Genomic DNA, 22,783 nt, shown 5'->3' with positions numbered 1-22,783 from the left:
GAGTTTTATTTTATTGACTGCCAGCTCAGTCACAGAGTTATAAGAATGAATAAAACTGATCTCACCTAAACAGTCTGCTAACTTTAGGGAACAGAGTGAGCAGATTGGGCATGGCAGAAGAGTGTAAATGGCCAGAAGAATTGGCCATGTCACAGGGCAGTGGGTAGGGTAGTTGGGGTGGCTGTAAAGGAAACGTTGACTTCTGTGTAATTTGTGATGCCTAACTCAGCAGAAAATGGGGACCCTGAAATTTTTTTTTTTTTTTTTAGATAATTATTTTTTATTGAAGGGTAGGTGACACACAGTATTACATTACATTAGTTTCAGGTGTACAACACAGTGATTCAACATTTACATACATGATAATTCTAGGTACCAGATATCACCAAAGCAAGTTGTTACCATATTTTGACTATATTCCTTATGCTATACATTACATCCCGGTTACTTATTTATTTTACAATTGGAAGTGTGTACTTTTTTTTTTTTCTTGTTGTTGTTGTTGTGAGGGCATCTCTCATATTTATTGATCAAATGGTTCTTAACAACAATAAAATGCTGTATAGGGGAGTCAATGCTCAATGCACAATCATTAATCCACCCCAAGCCTAATTTTCATCAGTCTCCAATCTTCTGAAGCATAACGAACAAGTTCTTACATGGAGAACAAATTCTTACATATTGAATAAGTTACATGGTGAGCAGTACAAGGGCAGTCATCACAGAAACTTTTGGTTTTGCTCATGCATTATGAACTATAAACAGTCAGTTCAAATATGAATACTCATTTGATTTTTACACTTGATTTATATGTGGATACCACATTTCTCTCTTTATTATTATTATTTTTAATAAAATGCTGAAGTGGTAGGTAGATACAAGATAAAGGTAGAAAACATAGTTTAGTGTTGTAAGAGAGCAAATGTAGATGATCAGGTGTGTGCCTGTAGACTATGTGTTAATCCAAGCTAGACAAGGGCAATAAAACATCCACGTATGCAGAAGATTTCTCTCAGAACAGGGGGGGTGAGGTTCTAAGCCTCACCTCTGTTGATCCCCAATTTCTCACCTGATGACCCCCTTGCGACTGTGCCTGTCTTAGGTTGTTCCTCCCTTGAGGAATCTTACCCGTCTCTGGCTAACCAGTCATCTTCCAGGGCCATACAGGGAAATGTAAAGTTGGTAAGTGAGAGAGAAGCCTTATTGTTTGAAAAGGTTAGCTTTTTATTTCTTTGCATATTTATGCCCTGTGGCTTCTATGCCCAGCATTTGTCTTGAGGTATCTTTACCACTTGGAAGAATTATGATACTCGGTAAATTTGATATGAGACATGAATTCTATTTAAGGGCTGTAATTAGGAAGGAAGAAGAAAAGCTATAGAAGTAGCAGGCAGAAGAAAACATGGGAAGATTGATTATTTCTTTGACATATCTTCTTGTAGAGTAACTTCAGCATGTATAGGTTTTAAACTACTACTTAAATTGCGCACACACATTAACATAATAAGAGTATAGTTACATAACCAAAGCATACCTGTAATTACCAGCCATCTCCAGTGAAACCAAGAAAACCAGTTAGGCACCTTAGGCATTTGTGAAAACTTATCTATGATATGGTGGATATTGTCCAACTGAACTTGAACAGTCTGAGAGAAATCAGACAAATTAAAACAACCCATTCCTGGGGAATGTTCACATCCCATATGTTCTTTTCACAGTAAATAGTCTGTAGTTGTAAGATTTTGGAGCGCTACAATTTGCACTTCTCCTAATTCTTGGTTGAGTTCCAACAGTATAGATCCAGTCAAATTTGTTGTTTTACTGTATGCACAGGCCAGGTTAGATATCTCCTTCCTCATTCCCATGGCAAGTCCAGGAACTGGTGGGATGAGTGCATCTACAGCTGTAGCAGTGCGTGGATCTTTGTTGGGGTTTTTTGATGATCATCTTCTGGCATGAGTCTTCCAGAGAGTGCTGATGTTGGAAGTTCTTTTTCATATCGTATCTTAGTTCATTTTCGGGGAATCCCAATTAGGCTTTGATCCTCTGTATAAACACAAACAGACCCTTTGCCTACACTTTTATATGCCCTTTATACCCTTGTGTAGAACTCATTGGAGCTCTCCACATAGGAACTGCCTTTTTTTTTTTGGTATCACTAATCTACACTTACATTACGAATATTATGTTTACTAGGCTCTCCCCTATACCAGGTCCCCCCTATCAACCCCTTTACAGTCACTGTCCATCAGCATAGCAAAATGTTGTAGAATCACTACTTGCCTTCTCTGTGTTGTACAGCCCTCCCCTTTCTCCCACCCCCCCATGCGTGCTAATCTTAATACCTCCCTAGTTCTCCCCCCCCTTATCCCTCCCTACCCACCCATCCTCCCCAGTCCCTTTCCCTTTGGTACCTGTTAGTCCATTCTTGAGTTCTGTGATTCTGATGCTGTTTTCTTCCTTCTGTTTTTCCTTTGTTCTTATATTCCATAGATGAGTGAAATAATTTGATATTTCTCTTTCTCCACTTGGCTTGTTTCACTGAGCATAATACCCTCCAGCTCCATCCATGTTGCTGCAAATGGTAGGATTTGCTCTTTTCTTATGGCAGAGTAGTATTCTATTGTGTATATGTACCACATCTTCTTTATCCATTCATCTATCAATGGACATTTAGGTTGCTTCCAATTCTTGGCTATTGTAAATAGTGCTGCGATAAACATAGGGGTCTGATCTTTCTCATACTTGATTGCTGCATTCTTAGGGTAAATTCCTAGGAGTGCAACTCCAGGGTCAAATGGTAAGTCTGTTGTGAGCATTTTGATGTACCTCCATACTGCTTTCCACAATGGTTGAACTAACTTACATTCCCACCAGCAGTGTAGGAGGGTTCCCCTTTCTCCACAGCCTCGCCAACATTTGTTGTTGTTTGTCTTTTGGATGACAGCCATCCTTACTGGTGTGAGGTGATACCTCATTGTGGTTTTAATTTGCATTTCTCTGATAATTAGCGATGTGGAGCATCTTTTCATGTGTCTGTTGGCCATCTGTATTTCTTTTTTGAAGAACTGTCTGTTCAGTTCCTCTGCCCATTTCTTAATTGGGTTATTTGTTTTTTGTTTATTGAGGCATGTGAGCTCTTTATATATTCTGAACGTCAAGCCTTTATCGGATGTGTCATTTTCAAATATACTCTCCCATACTGTAGGGATCCTTTTTGTTCTACTGATGGTGTCTTTTGCTGTACAGAAGCTTTTCAGCTTAATATAGTCCCACTTGTTCATTTTTGCTGTTGTTTTCCTTGCCCGGGGAGATATGTTCAAGAAGAGGTCACTCATGTTTACGTCTAAGAGGTTTTTGCCTATGTTTTCTTCCAAGAGTTTAATGGTTTCATGACTTACATTCAGGTCTTTGATCCATTTTGAGTTTACTTTTGTATATGGGGTTAGACAATGGTCCAGTTTCATTCTCCTACATGTAGCTGTCCAGTTTTGCCAGCACCATCTGTTGAAGAGACTGTCATTTCACCATTGTATGTCCATGGCTCCTTTATCAAATATTAATTGACCATATATGTTTGGGTTAATGTCTGGATTCTCTAGTCTGTTCCGTTGGTCTGTGGCTCTGTTCTTGTGCCAGTACCAAATTGTCTTGATTACTATGGCTTTATAGTAGAGCTTGAAGTTGGGGAGTGAGATCCCCCCTACTTTATTCTTCTTTCTCAGGATTGCTTTGGCTATTTGGGGTTTTTGGTGTTTCCATATGAATTTTTGAATTATTTGTTCTAGTTCATTGAAGAATGTTGCTGGTAGTTTCATAGGACTTGCATCAAATCTGTATATTGCTTTGGGCAGGATGGCCATTTTGACGATATTAATTCTTCCTAGCCACGAGCATGGGATGAGTTTCCATCTGTTAGTGTCCCCTTTAATTTCTCTTAAGAGTGACTTGTAGTTTTCAGAGTATAAGTCTTTCACTTCTTTGGTTAGGTTTATTCCTAGGTATTTTATTTTTTTTGATGCAGTTGTGAATGGAGTTGTTTTCCTGATTTCTCTTTCTGTTGGTTCATTGCTAGTGTATAGGAAAGCCACAGATTTCTGTGTGTTGATTTTGTATCCTGCAACTTTGCTGTATTCTGATATCAGTTCTAGTAGTTTTGGGGTGGAGTCTTTAGGGCTTTTTATGTACAGTATCATGTCATCTGCAAATAGTGACAGTTTAACTTCTTCTTTGCCAATCTGGATTCCTTGTATGTTTTTGTTTTGTCTGATTGCCGTGGCTAGGACCTCCAGTACTATGTTAAATAACAGTGGGGAGAGTGGGCATCCCTGTCTTGTTCCCGATCTCAGAGGAAATGCTTTCAGCTTCTTGCTGTTGAATATAATGTTGGCTGTGGGTTTATCATAGATGGCCTTTATTATGTTGACGTACTTGCCCTCTATTCCCATGTTGCTGAGAGTTTTTATCATGAATGGATGTTGAACTTTGTAAAATGCTTTTTCAGCATCTATGGAGATGATCATGTGGTTTTTGTCTTTCTTGTTGTTGATGTGGTGGATGATGTTGATGGACTTTCGAATGTTGTACCATCCTTGCATCCCTGGGATGAATCCCATTTGGTCATGGTGTATGATCCTTTTGATGTATTTTTGAATTCGGTTTGCTAATATTTTGTTGAGTATTTTTCCATCTATGTTCATCAGGGATATTGGTCTGTAGTTTTCTTTTTTGGCGGAGTCTTTGCCTGGTTTTGGTATTAGGGTGATGTTAGCTTCATAGAATGAGTTTGGGAGTATCCCCTCCTCCTCTATTTTTTGGAAAACTCTAAGGAGAATGGGTGTTATCTCTTCCCTGTATGTCTGATAAAATTCCGAGGTAAATGCATCTGGCCCGGGGGTTTTGTTCTTTGGTAGTTTTTTGATTACCGCTTCAATTTCGTTGCTGGTAATTGGTCTGTTTAGATTTTCTGTTTCTTTCTGGGTCAGTCTTGGAAGTTTGTATTTTTCTAGGAAGTTGTCCATTTCTCCTAGTTTTCCCAGCTTGTTAGCATATAGGTTTTCATAGTATTCTCTAATAATTCTTTTTATTTATGTGGGGTCCGTCGTGATTTTTCCTTTCTTGTTTCTGATAGTGTTGATTTGTGTTGACTCTGTTTTCCTCTTAATAAGTCTGGCTAGAGGCTTATCTATTTTGTTTATTTTCTCGAAGAACCAGCTCTTGGTTTCATTGATTTTTGCTATTGTTTTATTCTTCTCAATTTTATTTATTTCTTCTCTGACCTTTATTATGTCCCTCCTTCTGCTGATCTTAGGCCTCATTTGTTCTTCTTCTTCCAATTTCGACAATTGTGACATTAGACCATTCATTTGGGCTTGTTCTTCCTTTTTTAAATATGCTTGGATTACTATATACTTTCCTCTTAAGAGTGCTTTTGCTGTGTCCCACAGAAGTTGGGGCTTAGTGTTGTTGTTGTTGTTTGTTTCCATATATTGCTGTATCTCCATTTTGATTTGGTCATTGATCCATTGATTATTTAGGAGCGTGTTGTTTAGCCTCCATGTGTTTGTGAGCATTTTTGCTTTCTTTGTACAGTTTATTTCTAGTTTTATTCCTATGTGGTCTGAAAAGTTGTTTGGTAGGATTTCAATCTTTTGGAATTTACTGAGGCTCTTTTTGTGGCCTAGTATGTGGTCTATTCTGGAGAATGTTCCATGTGCACTTTAGAAGAATGTATATTCTGTTGCTTTTGGATGTAGAGTTCTATAGATGTCTATTAGGTCCATCTGCTCTACTGTGTTGTTCAGTGCTTCTGTGTCCTTACTTATTTTCTGCCTGGTGCAACTATCCTTTGGGGTGAGTGGTGTGTTGAAGTCTCCTAGAATGAATGCACTGCAGTCTATTTCCCCCTTTAGTTCTGTTAGTATTTGTTTCACATATGCTGGTGCTCCTGTGTTGGGTGCATATATATTAAAATGGTTATGTCCTCTTGTTGGACTGAGCCCTTTATCATTATGTAGTGTCCTTCTTTATCTCTTGTTACTTTCTTTATTTTGAACTCTATTTTGTCTGATATTAGTACTGCAACCCCTGCTTTCTTCTCGCTGTTGTTTGCCTGAAATATGTTTTTCCATCCCTTGACTTTTAGTCTGTACATGTCTTTGGGTTTGAGGTGAGTTTCTTGTAAGAGGCATATAGATGGGTCTTGCTTTTTTATCCATTCTATTACTCTGTGTCTTTTGATTGGTGCATTCAGTCCTTTTACATTTAGGGTGACTATTGAAAGATATGTACTGATTACCATTGCAGGCTTTAGATTCATGGTTACCAAAGGTTCAAGGTTAGCCTCTTTAGTATCTTACTGCCTAACTTAGCTCGCTTATTGAGCTGTTATATACACTGTCTGGAGATTCTTTTCTTCTCTCCCTTCTTATTCCTCCTCCTCGATTCTTCATATGTTGGGTGTTTTGTGCTGTGCTCTTTCTAGGAGTGCTCCCATCTAGAGCAGTCCCTGTAAGATGTCCTGTAGAGGTGGTTTGTGGGAAGCAAATTCCCTCAGCTTTTGTTTGTCTGGGAATTGTTTAATCCCACCATCATATTTGAATGATAGTCGTGCTGGATACAGTATCCTTGGTTCAAGGACCTTCTGTTTCATTGCATTTAATATATCATGCCATTCTCTTCTGGCCTGTAAGGTTTCTGTCGAGAAGTCTGATGTTAGCCTGATGGGTTTTCCTTTATAGGTGACCTTTTTCTCTCTAGCTGCCTTTAAAACTCTTTCCTTGTCCTTGATCTTTGCCATTTTAATTATTATGTGTCTTGGCGTTTTCCTCCTTGGATCCTTTCTGTTGGGGGTTCTGTGTATTTCCGTGGTCTGTTCAATTATTTCCTCCCCCAGTTTGGGGAAGTTTTCAGCAATTATTTCTTCTAAGATACTTTCCATCCCTTTTCCTCTCTCTTCTTCTTCTGGTACCCCTGTAATACGGATATTGTTCTGTTTGGATTGGTCACACAGTTCTCTTAACATTGTTTCATTCCTGTAGATCCTTTTATCTCTCTCTATGTCAGCTTCTATGCGTTCCTGTTCTCTGGTTTAAATTCCATCAATGGCCTCTTGCATCCTATCCATTCAGCTTATAAACCCTTCCAGAGTTTGTTTCATTTCTGTAATCTCCTTTCTGGCATCTGTGATCTTCCTCCGGACTTCATCCCATATCTCTTGCGTATTTCTCTGCATCTCTGTCAGCATGTTTATGATTCTTATTTTGAATTCTTTTTCAGGAAGACTGGTTAGGTCTGTCTCCTTCTCTGGTGTTGTCTCTGTGATCTTTGTCTGCCTGTAGTTTTGCCTTTTCATGGTGATAGGAATAGTTTGCAGAGCTGGGACGAGTGACGGCTGGAAGAACTTCCCTTCTTGTTGGTTTGTGGCCCTCCTCTCCTGGGAGAACAGCGACCTCTAGTGGCTTGTGCTGGGCAGCTGGGTGCAGACAAGGCTTCTGCTTCCTGCCCGGCTGCTATGGAGTTTATCTCCGCTGTTGCTGTGGGCGTTGCCTGGCTCGGGCTGCTGATCCAAAATGGTGGATTCCCGTTGGAGGGGGAACGGCCGGGAGGCTATTTATCTCCGTAAGGGGCCTCCGAGCTCCCTGCAGCCCAGGGGATTAGGGTGCCCAGAGATCCCCGGATTCTCTACCTCTGGATTAAGTGTCCCACCCTGCCCCTTTAAGACTTCCAAAAAGCACCTGTCAAACAAAACAACGACCACACACACACAAAAAAAATTTGTAAAATTAAAAAAATAAAAAAATTAAATAAAAAATGGCCGCTCGTTTTTCTTTATTCTCTGGCGCCAGCCTCAGGCATCTGCTCACCGGTCTTGCTGCCCTGTTTCCCTAATATTGGGGTCCCTGTCCCTTTAAGACTTCCAAAAAGTGCTCGCCAAAACAAAACAGGAAAAAAAAAAATAATAAATGGCTGCTCGCTTTTCTTATGTCCTCCAGCGCCAGGCCTCTGGTACCTGCTCACTGTTCTTGCTGCCCTGTTTCCCTAGTATCCAGGGCCCCCTGGGCATGTACTGTATCTGCGCTCTGGCCCGGATGGCTGGGGCTGGGTGTTCAGCAGTCCTGGGCTCCGTCTCCCTCCCGCTCTGCCTGCTCTTCTCCCGCCAGGAGCTGGGGGGAGGGGCGCTCGGGTTCCGCGGGGCTGGGGCTTGTATCTTACCCCCTTTACGAGGCACTGGGTTCTCGCAGGTGTGGATGTGGTCTGGATGGTGTTCTGTGTATTCTGGTCTTTATTCTAGGAAGAGTTGTCTTTGTTATACTTTCATAGATATATGTGGTTTTGGGAGGAGATTTCCGCTGCTCTACTCACGCTGCCATATTGGCTCCTCTTGCGAGGGGACCCTGAAATTTAACCACAATTTCTATCAAGTATAGTTAAAATGAGTTTTGGCTGAACTTGGAAAATTCCCTAAACCCATTGAATAAATGAGACCTTACTCTAATGAAAAGAAATCTGATTTCTGTTGCAGGTTAATATCTTTGAGCTTTAACATATTTTGTGTCAAATATATATGTGTATGTAATATATATGTGTATATATGTGTATTTTTTGTTTTATTCCAAAGAATAATTTTAAATTCAGCCTTAAAAACATGCCTCTCCCTTTACCTTTTTCTTCCACTCCCTTCTTTGCTCCCAAGGTGATTTTCATTTGTCCTGTAGAGAACCAAATGGCTAAGAGGTAATAAGAAGTGGATATTATACATACAAAAGGATAATGCCACAAAAGTTACTTTCTGCAGTCAGCCATTTGGAAATTGCAGTGCATTTTCCCATTAAAACAAAGATTCGTGACTGGCTTCCCAGGCCAACCCACAAAAGCCTAATTAATCTATAATGTCTGTGTGGTACAGTACTATGCTAATTGCACTATAGAACCCAACCCATCCTAGGTTCCCATGGATAAATGCATTTCAAGTTCAAATTGGGATTCCAGGAACACATTTCCCTTGCTTCCCAAAGGGGATGCCAGCTGCTTTGTCCCAGATCTTACGCATGTCCTCCTCCACCATCACCTTTGTCAGCACTGACTTGCTCAGGCTCCTGTGTCCTGGGCCCTCATCTGAATTAGAGTGAGAGTTGGAAGACCCGCCCGCTTCTCTTCTTTTGTCTTTATTAACTCTCTGGGTTGCCTTAAGACCCTCTGGGTCACCATTTCTGCATTTGGATCAGGTGATAACTGACATGCTCACTTCAGTAAGAATCAGTTATCTCAGGGACTCAGGGTTTGGGGAAATTGGTTAAGAATGCTGACAGAGGTGAGCCAAACTCAGCCTGGCTGATGCCCATAGCTGACCAACTATCCCTATTTGCCCATGACTTCTCTGATTTCAGCACTAACAGTCCCATGTCCTGGGGACCTTCTCAGTCCCAGGCAAACAGGGACAGTTGGCCAACCTAACTGTGTGTGTTTAGGCCAACATAGTGGAATTAGCTGCTTGGCAAGAATAGGGCAAGTGGCAGTCAAATAATCTTCCCAGCCAATCTCCAGGGAAGGATATTGGACTTTATAGCATAAATATAACACCTTTCTTAATGAAATGTAATTGTCAATAAAAGTTTAATTGCTAGCACCAGATGTCCTGAAAGATCTACTTCCAGACTTGCTGCCCCATCGTTCCTGCCTTTTCCAAAGGTTGTCATACCTTATGAAGTGGTTTCTGAGCTTCTGAAGCCAAAGGAGGGAGACAATGATACCTGCTTGTCTCTTTTTTGGTCTTATGTGTGCAGTTGTATCATTTCCACAGGGAAAAGGCAAACCTTGCTGTTACCCTTCACAATGACAAGGAGGAGATCATGGCCCAGGCTACCTTCCTGGATTATCCCAACTGGAATGTCGCCAAGCAGGACGATTGGGTGTCTGTGTTCCGGGAGCTCGACAGTGAAATCCTGTGCACCGTAAGCAATCATGACCAGTGCTTATTAAACAGACTTAATTTTGAATAGAAGTCCTGTGTTTGTATATATGTCTTTTCAGTTTTTAGACCGACCATTTCAAAACACACAACAGAAAGTATGACATCATGACAGAATGAAGTTAGCTGGTGGGGAGGAAAGGGGAGTCAGAGCAGGAGGCCAGAGGGGACGGGAAAGAGTAGGTAACAGCCCAGTCAGTGAGGTGCCGGCATGGACAGTCATGCTGTGCTGAAGAGGGCTGGGTGGGAGGAAGGAATCAGCAGGAGCATTAGGACGAGTGCTTCCCCAGTTTCCACACTCCAGGAGTGTGTGCAAGGTCTTCAGTATGCTGGCAGGGCACCTGCTGTTTGCACATTTGCCCCCGTAATGATGACAACAGTCTCAGATTCATGTCACACTAGAATTTTCAAAGTGCCCTCAGAGACTCTGATGTCTTTTTGCTATGGGCATGTGACAGCCTGTCAGCTAATGGGAGCCAGGTCAGCAGTTGCCAGGGAGCTGGGCCTTGGGGGCTGGTGCCAGGCCTGAGCTTTCCCTGCATTCAGCCTGCCAGAGCCACAGCAGTGTCTGGCCCCAGTTTCTGTGGAGAACCAGAGGCATGATGGTGGGCAGCATGCTTGCCTGTCACTGGAATTGAACGGTGTGTTCCCAGAGCCCTAGGGATGTTACCTGGGTGAATGAGAGTTCACCTCCCTCAGATGCGCGTGCACACACACACACACACACACTCCAGCCCATTAGCCAGCATTTTTTCAGTTAAGTGGTGTCTTCCCTTGGTCCTCTGTCTCTCTTCCACCTATCCACCCTGTACACCCAGTTACCATTGTCAGAAAAGTTACCTCAAACTTTGAAATAGGACAAAAAGGTGCTCTCAGTCCAATGCTTATGCCTTTGATTGACTTTCTTTTGACAGCTATGTTACAGTTGTGTAGGAACAGTGATTAACTTGTAGATTCTTGTCCATTTGCAATTTAAATAATTTCTATCTGGTCAAAGGTTACTGTTTACAGCCCAGTAGGACATTAGTGGTTTTGTATCTAGCCCAATCACCTTATTCTAACATTCCCTATTAGATTGCCTAAGGTAGTCAGCCCCTCAAGTGTGACAGACCATTTTTATTGTCTCACTGGTCACCTCATTCATCAATGGGTTGACATGTAATCAAGATTATATTTGCAATAGGGCCATGATTTTACCTTTTTGAAAATTATAAATTAATACCATTATTCATAAATTCTTTCCCCTTTTGTTTCTTGTTCTCTTATGATCATTTCTTTTTAAACTACTTCCTACAATAGTTAAGGGAGCTTGGCTGTTCAGTATGGTAGCCATCAGCCATATGTAGCTATTGAGCACTTGGAATGTGAATAGTCTGAATTGAGGTGTTCTGTAAGTATAAAATATACACTTGATTTCAAATATTAAATGGGAAAAAAGTGTGTAAAATATCTTATAGTTTTTATATTAGTTGCTAAAATGATAATTACATGTATTAGGTTGCATAAAATATATAAACAATTTCTCCTGTTTATTTTTTTAAAATGCTTCTACTGGAAAATGTAAAATTACATATGTGGCTTGCATTTGCAGCTCAAATTATTTTTCTGTTGGACAGTGTTAGTATAGAGCCCTAAGGCTTGATGTGTTACCCCACCCGGGGAGCATTTGCAACTGAAGTAATGATGTTTATCTTAAGCTAAAGACTAAATCTTGAATTATAGTATTTTTGATAGAAGAGAGAACTGGGGAGATGTCAGCGAGTAGTAAGCCATGTACCTCTGAGGCTAGTTCCCTGGAGAATGTAACGCAGATGTGAAGTAAGGCCGCTAAGGCTTTGGCTAGTAGCAAGTGGGCAAGGCTTATGCTACTGGTGGTGTTGCAGTTGTTAGCTGGACTTTGGGGTTTGTGTCATTTGCCTTTTGGGTGTTTTCAAGTTCATGAACCAAGGTTATGATTCTTCTCTTGCTATTTTATTCCCGGTAAACACTCTGACTGAGTGTTCCTAAGTCACTCACCACCCAACAGGAGGGGAGACCAAGGCATACGGATGTACAGGTGGGAACCTAAGGCCATCTGTAAAATTGCTCAGCAAACGAGAAACACAGCACTCCTGGTGTCCTGATGTAGGTGGGCACTACCCTCACCAGTCTACCACTGCACATTGGTGTTCTTTGTGGAACTGGAAGATTTTCCTGTAAATACAGGTTACTGAGTTGGGCAGTCCAGTGTGTGGGTGTATAGAACACTACTCCGTATTTTGGCCACTTAAAAAGGCTTCACAAGTTATGGGGCAACACTCTTTAAAAACGTGAAAAGATTTAACCTGAAAGTCACATTCAAATTTTGCTAGTTTAAGTTTTCAGTTCCCAGGTTTTCTGGTTCCCAAGAGTAATATTTTATTCTGACTCTGGGAATGTTGAACAAAACAAACTATTGGATTCATAATGTGGCATCTGCCTTCCATCCTTCAAATTCATAAGAGAATCTGCCCCTCCCATCGCTTGAATAGGGCAGCAGCTGTTGACTCAAGAGGCCTGGGGAAAGGGTGATTGTCTTTCACTTGGCATAGACACCCCCGAGGACACCACCACGAGTTAATAATGGATTTCACTCTGCCGCAGGCTCTCCCCTGCCTACAGCTGGTTTGTGAGGATAGGAGGAAGGGCCAGATACACTGAACTCATTTACAATCCCTGCTTCCTGGAATAATTGTGAGTGAAGAGGACAGAAGGAGGCCAACAGAGTCAGTGAAACAGCTCCAACACTGTCTGGGTGTCTTACTACTTTAGACATAAAATACCATCCACAAACCCCAAGCAGTTATGTGCTATGGCTGCCCCAAGCCCTCTGACCACCTCCCACCCTGCTCTTACACAGCCTGAATGCTGACTCAGCCTTTAATCTTGTCTTCTTTTCTTCTGCAGTCTCTGAACACGTTGTTCATGCACCTCTTTGTGGCTGTAGATGAATATTCTGTTGGCTGCTGCAAAGAGATTATTCGGTGAGTGGTTGGGGCCTGGTAGACAGTGATGTTGGGGGACTGGCAGCAGCACCATGGACAAGACACGTTAATGCCAAAATGATACACAGGAGACTGTGCATAACTGTAAAATATGTTTAAAGGACGTGAAATTCTTTGAGGTATTTAATTTGCTTGTAATTTATGGCTATTTATGAAAGCATTTTCTTTGAATAGCAGTGATATTTCTGAACCAAAATTGGTTTCTTTGAATTGATGCTCTCTTCAGCACACATATTTAACTGTCATCATTTGAGGAAACCGTGCATTCCTTTAAAAAAAAGATTTTGGGGGAAGTAGGGAAAAAGTAGTGTCACAGGCTTGGATGTTTCTAAAAATAGGTTTCTTCACTCTTACCTTTAGAAACATTTAACATGACAGATTACAGAAGCATCCTGGATAATATGGCATGCAGAAATATGATCAATGGGGATACTGGGTGATGGTGATACATCTCTGACAGCCTGCACTAGGAGGTGGCCTCAGCTTTCTAGTCACTTTGTAATGTCACACCAGACCATCCAGATGCTAGGTCAGAGGTTAATATTAGCAGAAATCTGTTGAACATGGCACCCTTTATTCAGACAGCAAAGGGGCCGTTTGGAATCCAGGGACACGTAGCGGAAAATGAAATGGTGTTTCTGCCTTTGCAGTCCAGAAGCAAAGAAGCCCATGTGGATTTATGAATGCCTCATTTTTTTAGTGAAGGCATTTGTTTCATCCAGGTGCCAGCTAGGGGTTGTATTGTTATTGACACACATCCCACCTCTCTTTCCCTTGCCAGGACCGTGTTTAAGGCAGTGCCAGAACTGCACTTCATCTTTCTCATAGTGCCATCCCACATGAGCCTAGGTAAGTTCTCCTCAACTACCTTCTGTCCCCAGCTACTATACAGGAAATTCGTGCTTAAAATGGTGCTTTTGGGAATGTCCAAAGTGCATAATGTGTCTATGTGGTTATGTAACAACTAACACAATTTAGAATGGAAGCCAGTTATTTTTTGATAATAGGAGGCTGCATTTCTTTGTCTCTGTGATTTAGGCTCCACTCTTGTTACTGTGTTTGATCAAGTGGGGAATGTCCCAAGTCTGATGTATGATGAGGACTTGGCCGTCCATGTATGTCACAGGCACAACCATTACCCTCAGCTGCACATTCGCAAAGCAAGGTAAGGCTGGAGCCCTGACTTTTGGTACTTAAGCTTTACCCTGATGGCTGCCTCAAGAAGAGTTTTTAAATTGCCCATTCTTACTATAAGTGCTTATAGCTTGGATTAAATTGTCTCATAATACCCATAAGCATTACTTCATTTGGAGATGTTTACAGTCCCCCTTGATGACATAATTTGCAGGACTAAAGAGCTGACCGAGGCTCATTTGGTGCTATGTGGCCAGCAAAGTTGTGCATTTACTACTTGTGGGTTTCTGTAAACACAATCACTTTGTGAAATAACTTTCAGTTAAAACAAACTTAAAAATGGATCTGCCTATTTAGTTTTCCCAGTAAAGCGCTCCCATTTTTCTGACATTAGTGAATGAAGATTCTTTGACCCCAAAGATGAGTTTTCCAAATTGAAGGTCTCTACTATCAGTGGCCCACATGGCATGTCCCGAAGTTTAGCGACCTTAAGGAGATGGCTGTGGCAGATTCTATCTTTGAAAAATGGCCATGGCACCATCTTCCATGCTTTAAGCTCTCTTACACTATGGCCTTGCCACTCCTCTTATCAGGAGGTGGGGTCTGTGTCCCTTTGTGACTCTGGACAGATTGACTGCTTCAGCCCACACAGTAAGCTGGAAGGGGTGCTGGGTGACTGAGGCTGGAGAGCTTCTGCCTGACTCCCTTGGGACTCTCGTTCTGGAGGAAATGAGGGGAAGAAATCTGACTGCCTGAGATCACTGTGCTGGAAAGGTCACATTGTGGCACCAAGGAGGACAGCCCCAGCGGGGCTCCTGCCAACAGGCAGCAGTGACTGCCAGCCATGTGAGTGACCATTGCGGACATCCAGCCAAGCAGAGCCCCAGTGTCTCTGCAACTGCTCGAGAGACCCCAAATAAGGACTGCCCAGCTGAATCTTCCAGATCTCTGACTCACGAAATTGTGAGCAAAACAGAATGGATGTTTTGAAATAAGAGTGCATATGAAATCATTTCACGAGAGTGGTGACTTGGCTTTATCAGTGAAGAATATATTCACAAAGAATTAATTCAGTGAAGAATAAATTCATTCAGCCATAGCCATATTTGATGAGTCTAGATTTCTTCAGAAAGTATTGAATTTAAAATTTTAAAAAGTGAAATCCTACTATTTACCAGGCAAGGAATATTATTAAGAATTTGCAATAATGACATCAGGTAGACCTAGATTCTGATTTTGGTTCTACTACTAACCAGATAGATTAACTTGAAAAAGGAACTTGGCCTGTGCAGGCATCAGTTTCTCCTCTGTCAGGATGAAAAGTGTATTGCTGACTGCATGGGGCTGTTGCAGTGATGGGTGAGCTGGTGAAAGTCAGTACATAGCACACTTCTGTCACATGTAAGTGCCCAAGAACATTAAATAATACTGTTAATCTTACTAATATTATTATAGTTAAGTGGAGAAAAGAGACCCATCTACAATAAACTGTAATGCTCTGTGGCTTGGAAGAAGAAAGGACAGAGAAGGATGTAAACAGTTTCACACAAATCTTTTCATACAAACAAACAAAATTCTAAACGCCCACCAACAAGTAAATGTTTCCCATTACAAACTGTGGTGCACTCCTGCAGCATATACTACTCAGCAATGAAATGGAATCAACTACTTATATACACAGTAGGGTGGGTCAGTCTCAGAAAGTTCATACTCAGTGAAAGAAGGCAGACATAGAAACAAAGACCATTTACTGTCGATTCCACTTTTATAATGTATAAAACACACAAAACGAATCTGTAGAAAGAAATCAGATCAGTGGTTGCCTCTGATGGGGGGAGTAGTGAGACTGGGAGGGATGTGATGGGTTCCTGGGTGATGGTGATACTCTGTATATGGATTGTGGTATATGCAGTTGTCAAAACTCACCGAACTGCATTCTTCATATCAGTGCATTTTACTGTATGTTGTTATACCTCAATTAAGAGAAATGTAAAAGAAAAAAGGCTTCATGGAAAAAAGAAAAAAGGTAGCTGCTTTATTTCTCAGGAAGAATGAGTCATGATTCAGTCAGAAGGATAGAATGGGCAAAAGCATGGAGGCAGGAGAGCACTTGGAATGCCTTTTACCAGGCAGGTAGGCAGGTGTGGTGACTGTTCAGGGAGTGAGGAGGAAGAGCAGACCACTGGATAGCAAAGGATGAACCACAGTGAGAAAGCTTTGTCTTGGAGCCAGCCGGGAGCACTGAAGAAGAGAGGCCTGGCATGTGCTGTATGTTAAAAGAACTGATTTTCATGTGGCCAGGGGCTTATAGAGGAGGAACACAGGACAGTCTGGCCAAGAAATGATAACTGCTAGAATTCAGGCGGGGTCAAGTCAGAAATCCAGGTAGGGTATAGATCAGGGGAGGTGCATGGAGGTGAAGAAATGCTTGAGAGGGAAAGTGCACTTTAGTTGCCTGTTGCAAAGATAAGTTGAAGGATTAAAATGAGCTAAATGGTGACTCAGAGGTTTCAAGTTTAGGGGGATGGTGGATTCATTAGCTGGAAGTACAAATAGTAGCATTAGATGGACAGGAGAGAGTTGGAAATACAAGTCCTCTCGTGAGTGAGGAGATCATGAGAATAAAGGAGATTGTCTAGTTGAGGGGGAGAATTTCAAGTGAAAAAGCAGAGGAGTGGGCATAATTTTGAAAGATGAACTGTTAATGATAATAAAACTGAAAGAGAGGGAGAGTAGTGTTGGCAGAAGTAAGACTATTAAAGTAGCAAATGATGCAAGAAATCAAATAATTTGAGTACAAAGAAGAGACCATTGGATTTGGAAATCTAAAAAGACACAGATGAAATGAATAAAATTGATGAACTTCTAGCCAAACTGAACAAGAAGACAAATTACTAGTATCAGGAATGAAAGAGGTGATATCACTGCAGATTCTACAGGCATTAAAAGGATAAAGGAATACTGCAACTCTACAACAACTCTAAACTCAACAATCTAGATGAAATGGGCTCATTCCTTGAAAAGCACAGACCACCAAAACTCATTTAATTAAGTAGAACTTGAATGATTCAATATCTTTAAAGAAAAGTCAGATGAATTTTGAGTAAGAAGAAGGGTGGCTGCCTGCTCTGACACTGGCCTCTCCCTCTGCTTCCAGCCCTAACCCTGCCTCATCCTGATGTACTCTTTTTCTCTTATTCTCATGACTCTGAACTCTGCTTTCCCCAGCAACTGGACCTCAGCTTTTTCCGAAGCTCATCCCTTTGGCTCCTCTGTGCCAAACTTGGCCTCTCAGGCCACTTGGTTTGGGGTCCGGTCTTGTTCCTCCTTGAAGGACAGAGTTAGATATTGGAAATCAAATTGCAGTGAGCTGCATAAATAAGAGGTAAGAAAGTGAACACAAGGGAGTGGTCACTGCTCTCTAGAGAAGTTTAGTGATGAAGGAAAACAGATAGAAGGAGGCAGATGTTGAATGTTATGTAAGAAATATAAATGTTTCTACTCTCTATGTGAAGATCTAGACAGCATGTGTCTAAAAAAAGATTACCAAGGAATAGGGTAAGTTCAAATATAAATTATCCAACTAATTCAGGATGAGAGAGGAAAATTTCTTATAGAGAACTATTTTTCTTTACTTTCTTTTATTCATAGCTAAATGTTCATATTTTAATTCTCCTTATAAAACCTTTTTGATCATGATATAAATACTAATACAAGCCAAACACATTCTGAAGTAAAGGAATTTTGTGAATGAAATAATGTTTTTAATTGATTCTCTCACACCTTTCAAATCTTCTCTCCTTATTTATGAAATTTCTCTTGCTAGGATCAGCACAGGAAGATGGGCCCTCTTGCCCTTCAGAAATTGCATTCTTTAAAAATGTTTTATTGTAAAAGCATTCAGAAGTAGGCAGGTTTTTCATTATGTTATGAGAAATTTCTATGAATTTTTAGGGTCATGTAAGTAGTGTAACAATTGATGTTCCTTTGTCTTTATTTCATTCTAAAATCATTTTTTTCCTGCCATTTGGAGAAAATGAATTATATTTTCAAGTCAAAAAGGTTTTTTTTTTTTGAGAGGACATCTCTCATATTTATTGATCAAATGGTTGTTAACAACAATAAAATTCTGTATAGGGGACTCAATGCACAATCATTAATCAACCCCAAGCCTAATTCTCAACAGTCTTCAATCTTCTGAAGCATAACGAACAAGTTCTTACATGGTGAACAAGTTCTTACGTAGTGAATAAGTTCTTACATGGTGAACAGTGCAAGGGCAGTCATATCACAGAAACTTTCAGTTCTGGTCACACATCATGAACTATAAACAATCAAGTCAGATATGATTCGTTTGATTTTTATACTTGATTTATATGTGAATCCCACATTTCTCCCTTATTATTATTATTATTATTATTTTTTAATAAAATGCTGAAGGAGTGGTAGGTAGATGCAAGATAAAGGTAGAAAACATAATTTAGGGCTGTAAGAGGGCAAATGTAGATGATCAGGTCTGTGCCTATAGACTGAGTATTAATCCAAGCTAGACAAGGGCAACAAAACATCCACGGATGCAGATTTCTCTCAAAACAGGGGTGGGTGAGGTTCTAAGCCTCACCTCTGTTGATCCCCAATTTCTCACCTGATGGCCCCCCTGTGACTGTGCCTGTCTTAGGTTGTTCCTCCGTTGAGGAATCTTACCCGTCTCTGGCTAATCAATCATCTTCCGGGGCCATACAGGGAAATGTAAGGTTGGTAAGTGAGAGAGAAGCAATATTCTTTGAAAAGGTTAGCTTTTTACTTATTTGCAGATTTATGCCCTGTAGCTTCTATGCCCAGCATTTGTCTTGAGGTATCTTTACCACTTGGAAGAATTATGATACTCGGTAATTTTCGATATGAGGCATGAATTCTACTAAAGGGTTGTAATTAGGAAAGAAGAAGAAAAGCTATAGAAGTAGCAGGCGGAAGAAAATATGGGAAGATTGATTATTTCTTTAACATATCTTCTTGTAGAGTAACATAAGCATGTATAGGTTTTAACAAACTACTAATTAAATTGAATACACACATTAACAGAATAGGAATACAGCTACATAACAAAAGCAGACCTACAATTACCAGCCATATCCAGTGAAACCAAGAAAATCAGTTAGGTACCCTAGGCATTTGTGAAAACTTATCAATGATATGATGGATATTGTCTAACCGAATTTGAGTACTTTGAGAAAAATCATACAAATGAAAACAACACATTCCTGGGAACTGTTCACATCCCATATGTTCTTTTAACAGTAGATAGTCTATAGTTGCACGATTTTGGAGCACTGCAACTTGCACTTCTCCTAATTCTTGGTTGAGTTCCAACAGTATAGATCCAGTCAAATTTGTTGTTTTACTGTATACACAGGCCAGCTTAGATATCTCCCTCTTCATTCCAATGGCAAGTCCAGGAACCAGTGGGATGAATGCAGCTACAACTGCAACAGTGCCAGGATCTTTGTTGAAGTTTTTTGATGATCATCTTCTGGAATGACTCTTCCAGAGGATGTTGATGTTGGAAGTTCTTCTTCATATTGTGTCTTAATTCATTTTCTGGGTAGCCAAATTTGGCTTTGATCCTCTGTATAAACACAAACAAACCCTTTGTCCACACTTTGATATGACCTTTATACCATTGTGAAGAACCTGTTGGAGATCACCACACAGGAACTGCTTATTTTATTTTTTTTAAGAGAAAGGAATATTATCAGAAAAATGTAATTCCATAGCTGATCATCTGACACCCTTTGAAAGATCAAAATTAAGGATATGTGAAGCATGCTTTAATCGTTGATTTAGTTTTATCCTATCAGGGAGTAATCCCCCTTTTCTTTCTTTTTTTTTTGGTTACCATTAATCTACAATTACATGAAGAATATTATGTTTACTAGGCTCTCCCCTACACCAAGTCCCCCCGACAAACCCCATTACAGTCACTGTCCATCAGCATAGCAAAATGTTGTAGAATCACTACTTGTCTTCTCTGTGTTGCACAGCCCTCCCCTTTCTCCCACCCCCCACATTATGCATGCTAATCATAATACTCCCTTTCTTCTTCCCCCCCCTTATCCCTCCCTACCCACCCATCCTCCCCAGTCCCTTTCCCGTTGGTGCCTGGTAGTCCATTCTTGGGTTCTGTGGTTCTGCTGCTGTTTTGTTCCTTCAGTTTTTCCTTTGTTCTTATACTCCACAGATGAGTGAAATCATTTGGTATTTGTCTTTCTCTGCTTGGCTTATTTCGCTGAGCATAATACCCTCTAGCTCCATCCATGTTGTTGCAAATGGTAGGATTTGTTTTCTTCTTATGGCTGAATAATATTCCATTGTGTATATGTACCACCTCTTCTTATCCAGTCATCTACTGATGGACACTTAGGTTGCTTCCAATTCTTGGCTATTGTAAATAGTGCTGCGATAAACATAGGGGTGCATATGTCTTTTTCAAACTGGAGTGCTGCATTCTCAGGGTGAATTCCTAGGAGTGGAATTCCTGGGTCAAATAGTAAGTCTATTTTGAGCATTTTGAGGAACCTCCATACTGCTTTCCACAATGGTTGAACTAATTTACATCCCCACCAGCAGTGTAGGAGGGTTCCCCTTTCTCCACAACCTTGCCAACATTTGTTGTTGTCTTTTGGATGGCAGCCATCCTTACTTGTGTGAGGTGATATCTCACTGTGGTTTTAATTTGCATTTCTCTGATAACCAGCGATGTGGAGCATCTTTTCATGTGTCTGTTGGCCATCTGAATTTCATTTTTGGAGAACTGTCTGTTCAGTTCCTCTGCCCATTTTTTAATTCGATTATTTGTTTTTTGTTTGTTGAGGTGGGTGAGCTCTTTATATATTTTGGATGTCAAGCCATTATCAGATCTGTCATTTACAAATATATTCTCCCATACTGTAGGGTACTTTTTGTTCTATTGATAGTGTCTTTTGCTGTACAGAAGCGTTTCAGCTTAATATAGTCCCACTTGTTCATTTTTGCTTTTGTTTCCCTTGCCCAGGGAGATATGTTCAAAAAGAGGTCACTCATGTTTATGTCTAAGAGATTTTTGCCTGTTTTTTTCTAAGAGTTTTATGGTTTCATGACTTACATTCAGTTCTTTGATCCATTTCGAATTTACTTTTGTGTATGGGGTTAGACAATGGTCCAGTTTCATTCTCTTACACGTAGCTGTGCAGTTTTGCCAGCACCATCTGTTGAAGAGACTGTCATTTCCCCATTGTATGTACATGGCTCCTTTATCGAATGTTAATTGACCATATATGTTTGGGTTAATGTCTGGAGTCTCTAATCTGTTCCACTGGTCTGTGACTCTGTTCTTGTGCCAGTACCAAATTGTCTTGATTACTGTGGCTTTGTAGTAGACCTTGAAGTTGGGGAGTGAGATCCCCCCCACTTTATTCTTCTTTCTCAGGATTGCTTTGGCTATTCGGGGTCTTTGGTGTTTCCATATGAATTTTTGGACTATTTGTTCCAGTTTGTTGAAGAATGTTGCTGGTAATTTGATAGGGATTGCATCAAATCTGTATATTGCTTTGGGCAGGATGGCCATTTTGACAATATTAATTCTTCCTAGCCAAGAGCATGGGATGAGTTTCCATTTGTTAGTGTCCCCTTTAATTTCTCTTAAGAGTGCCTTGTAGTTTTTAGGGTATAGGTATTTCACTTCTTTGGTTAGGTTTATTCCTAGGTATTTTATTCTTTTTGATGCAATTGTGAATGGAGTTGTTTTCCTGATTTCTCTTTCTATTAGTTCATTGTTAGTGTATAGGAAAGCCACAGATTTCTGTGTGTTAATTTTGTATCCTGCAACTTTGCTGTATTCCAATATCAGTTCTAGTAGTTTTGGAGTGGAGTCTTCAGGGTTTTTTATGTACAGTATCATGTCATCTGCAAATAGTGACAGTCTAACTTCTTCTTTACCATTCTGGATTCCTTGTATTTCTTTGTTTTGTCTAATTGCCGTGGCTAACCTCCAGTACTATGTTAAATAACAGTGGGGAGAGTGGTCATCCCTGTCTTGTTCCCAGTCTCAGAGGAAAAGCTTTCAGCTTCTTGCTGTTCAGTATGATGTTGGCTGTGGGTTTATCTTATATGGCCTGTATTATGTTGAGGTACTTGCCCTCTATACCCATTTTGCTGAGAGTTTTTATCATGAATGGACATTGAATTTTGTCGAATGCTTTTTCAGCATCTATGGAGATGATCATGTGGTATTTGTCCTTCTTTTTGTTGATGTGGTGGATGATGTTGATGGATTTTCGAATGTTGTACCATCCTTGCATCCCTGGGATGAATCCCACTTGGTCATGGTGTATGATCCTTTTGATATATTTTTGAATTCGGTTTGCTAATATTTTATTGAGTATTTTTGCATCTACATTCTTCAGAGATATTGGTCTGTAATTTTCTTTTTTTGGTGGGTTCTTTGCCTGGTTTTGGTATTAGGGTGATGTTGGCTTCATAGAATGAGTTTGGGAGCATTCCCTCCTCTTCTATTTTTTGGAAAACTTGAAGGTGAATGGGATTATGTGTTCTCTGTATGTCTGATAAAATTCCAAGGTAAATCTGTCTGGCCCGGGGGTTTTGTTCTTGGGTAGTTTTT

General features: G+C 40.5%; 1 protein-coding gene across 4 annotated transcripts in view; it reads left to right on the top strand.

Moving 5' to 3' along the window:
• The window catches only part of CFAP61 (cilia and flagella associated protein 61), a 406,566-nt gene that overhangs the window by 10,001 nt on the left and 373,782 nt on the right, over positions 1 to 22,783 (top strand). For all 4 annotated transcript variants that reach the window (XM_057502682.1, XM_057502680.1, XM_057502681.1 and 1 more), the window contains exons 3-6: positions 9,803 to 9,953; positions 12,896 to 12,972; positions 13,775 to 13,842; positions 14,032 to 14,158. In XM_057502682.1, coding sequence (XP_057358665.1) covers positions 9,803 to 9,953; positions 12,896 to 12,972; positions 13,775 to 13,842; positions 14,032 to 14,158 — 423 coding nt within the window. The remainder of the gene's footprint in view (positions 1 to 9,802; positions 9,954 to 12,895; positions 12,973 to 13,774; positions 13,843 to 14,031; positions 14,159 to 22,783) is intronic.

This window comes from Manis pentadactyla, chromosome 5, assembly GCF_030020395.1.
Source record: "Manis pentadactyla isolate mManPen7 chromosome 5, mManPen7.hap1, whole genome shotgun sequence".
NCBI classification, from domain to species: domain Eukaryota; kingdom Metazoa; phylum Chordata; class Mammalia; order Pholidota; family Manidae; genus Manis; species Manis pentadactyla.
Note: the sequence above shows the minus strand (reverse complement) of the source record. Positions and strands in the feature narration are given on the sequence as shown.